The 3,274-nt window shown below is 24.8% G+C and overlaps 1 protein-coding gene across 1 annotated transcript; it reads right to left on the reverse strand.

Annotated features, from left to right (window-relative positions):
• Nucleotides 1–29: 29 nt before the first annotated feature.
• On the reverse strand, nt 30–2,784 carry LOC105461964 (cytochrome P450 4C1-like). The gene is made up of 6 exons (XM_011708489.1): nt 2,683–2,784; nt 1,965–2,049; nt 1,414–1,599; nt 829–892; nt 426–564; nt 30–346 (listed from the first exon to the last, which is right to left on the reverse strand). Exons 2-6 carry the CDS (start codon nt 1,984–1,986, stop codon nt 260–262), a joined length of 498 nt encoding a protein of 165 aa, XP_011706791.1. The 5' UTR covers nt 1,987–2,049; nt 2,683–2,784; the 3' UTR covers nt 30–259.
• Nucleotides 2,785–3,274: the final 490 nt, after the last annotated feature.

Below are 3,274 nucleotides of genomic sequence, written 5' to 3' on the forward strand. Positions count from 1 at the left end.
TGATAATATTGATTATTTCGTTGCTTTATTTTGATATCTAATATTGTTAACTGATAAATAATGCAGGATAAAGAGAATGAAATATTATTATTTTTTATTTATTTAAGAAAAATCTTAAGCGTCTGGCACTATAGGGGAACTCCCCCTATACATTCTATATTAAAGAATTATGTCAACGTACTAAAAAGAGATTTAATTGCGATTTTTAAAAGAATATATTTTGTAAACATTTCAACATCGTTAAATTTATATTGGCTTCTTATAACATGTGAATATACTTACTAATTGTATTAATTTCCGTCTCGGTTTGATACAATTTATTTAATTGTAGCTGTTGCTGTGTCATCTGTATAAAAATATATAATGTAAATTGCGCAAAGCATTAAAAGCTACCAAGTATGTCAAGAAATATATTCAATATATACCTCATTAATAAAAGAATGCATCGATTTTATAATCTTTTGTTGTTCGCGTCCCAAAGTAGTGAAATTAAATATAAAATCAAAATACAGAAATGGATTTATCCATGCAGAATGAAATCTATGTTTCATAATATCTCTGTATCTAAAACATGTTTATTTTAAAGTTAAATGTCATACAAATAAAAAATATATTTTTTTTTTCAAAAGATAAATGTCTCATACATATATAGATTTAATTTCAGACAACTGGCAAAGATTAAAAAATTTTTTTATCACTTGAAAATAATAAGAAAAGATTTTTCGTTTAAAAATATAAAAATTATAGTCAAATAGAATTCTCAGGGTGTACTTACACCAGTTGCAAGAATTTAGAAATTAAAAAGAAAAGAATTAAGAAATTTTATACCTTTCAATATTTTTAAGGCATTTCTCTCTTATGTCTGTTTTCATTTCGATGCCGATTGTAGAGCCTTTATAAAAAAAAAGCTTGTTATTTAAAATATTAATTTTTATCTTATTTATTTATTGTCACGAGTATAGTATGTGGATAAGTATAATAAGAATGAACGTTTTGGTGCCAGATATATGATATGTAATTATTATCCATATTAGTTTATTTTATTATTTTTATTATCTGTTTTAATCAACAATAATAATTTGCATAAATAATAATAACAAACAATATTAATTTGATTATTATATCACATGTTTACATAGTTGGGTGTGTGTTTTATACACATTTTAATTTAATTTTTTTCCATTACAATGTTTAATAAAATAATAATAAATTTGACATTTAAAAAGTCGTTCAGCATCAAGTTTTCGGTATTCTCAAATTTTTATTAGAGTTATTTATAGTTATACTTGGTTATTTCTTTTAAAATTCCAGCTTGATTAAGTAAAAATAGCACACATAAATGAATGATTTTTTTTTATGAATGAATTTCTATAATATGTATATAGATTAAATAAATAAATTGCAATTCCTTACATGCAATGTTCAAAGCATTCGCCATTGTATGTTTATTCAAAATAATTTCGTCTCCATTTAATCCGACATCTTCTAATTCGTTTGCAAATATTAAAGAATGCTTGACAAATATATTAAAAAATTCTCGCAATATGTTTGAATTAAAGCTTGATCCTATTATTTTTCGATATTGAGGCCATGTAGATTCTGAAGGAAGAATTATTATTTCTTTATTATAAAGATGTAATTAGAAAAAAAATTATTTTAATTAAAAGTACGCACGTATATTAATAATTATACAATATTTATAAGAAAACGTTAATATTATAGGAAAAACTTTCAGCTTCAAGAGATTTAGTGTATTACTGAAAAGCAATAAGTAGGTACTAAAATATTGTACAAGCTAATAGAAATATAAGTAAAGTACAATCTAAAAGTAAACGCATCGGTAATGAAATGTTAATAAATAAACAATAACAAAAAATAATAATTTACTTTCACTTTCCTATGTAAATTGAAGAGTTACAAGAGAGTACAATTTTAAATGTTTTATTCTTCTAAAAATACTTTACCAGGAAGTGATGCTACTCCCATGCCAAACAATGGTACTGCAAATTTATACAGTCTACCTTTGTTTACGCAATGTTGTAAGACAGTCTGCAACGTTGTATGTTATTAATATTTTTATTACTTATTTGCGCGCGTTTATTTTGTTTATTATGTAATGAATATATATGTTTTAAAAAATATGTCCGCTTTGTTAAATTATTTAAAAAAATAAATAAAAGAATACACACATATGTATGTATGGGTTATTCCATACAAAAACTCAAATGGCTCTGTCCATAAATGGTTTGATCCTTTTGAAACGTACGAGTATTCAAAATTTAGCTTATTTTATGTAAAATCGAACGTCACATGGAGATTTTGGAAAACATTAAAATGGCGTCCATGGCAGCGTCCTTAATGGACTGTCGTCAAAAAATTTTTGGAACAAATCCCCATGTGCTTCGGTAATTAAAGTTTGTTCCAAAAATTTTTTGACGACAGTTCATTAAGGATACTGTCATAGTCGCTATTTTGAAGTTTTCCAAAATCACCATGTGACATTCGATTCTACATAAAATAAGCTAAATTTTAAGTATATTCATACGTTTAAAAAGGATCAAACCATTTTTTGGCAGAGCCATTTGCATTTTGGTATGGAATGACCTGTATATATGTGAAATTTTTAATGTAGTTTGAAATGGATGTTTAATTCTATACAAGAAAACATAAATGCTTATTTACCTTTATTTAGTTTGGTTCATGTAATATAACGATTGGCATATAGCATCTTCGTATTTGAAATGGAGATGGATAATGCTTCCCCAACATATCTATAAAATCTAATATTCCTAAAAAAGTTTTTATATTTTTAAAATATATTGTGTTGTAATATTATTTGCCTATATATTATTATTCAGGATAGGATTAAAATGCTTTCTACGGCCGGAATGCCACTAACATACTATCTGCATATGTAAAATAAATACAGCAAATTATGTGACATACATTTGTTAATTAAAATTTATCGTGTTAAGACAATGATCTAATTAAATAGCTTATTAATTTTTTTTAAGATAATGATTTTAATAAATAAAGATCGTTATTTTTCGATGTATATAAAAATGTTATGTGACTATAGTTTTATAAATTATTGTTCTAATTATATTCTGATAATATTTTCGGTATTATTTGTGCTTACATCAAATTTTTTGCAATTACATAAGCTTTAATAATTTTTACAAGTATTTCACTGATATAAGCCCGCACTAACAACGATGTTGAGCGCTAACATAGGGGAGACCGGGGCTGGTTGATACATTTTTTTTTAATGATT

Source organism: Wasmannia auropunctata, unplaced genomic scaffold (genome assembly GCF_000956235.1).
Source record: "Wasmannia auropunctata unplaced genomic scaffold, wasmannia.A_1.0 LD273986.1, whole genome shotgun sequence".
Lineage (NCBI taxonomy): Eukaryota > Metazoa > Arthropoda > Insecta > Hymenoptera > Formicidae > Wasmannia > Wasmannia auropunctata.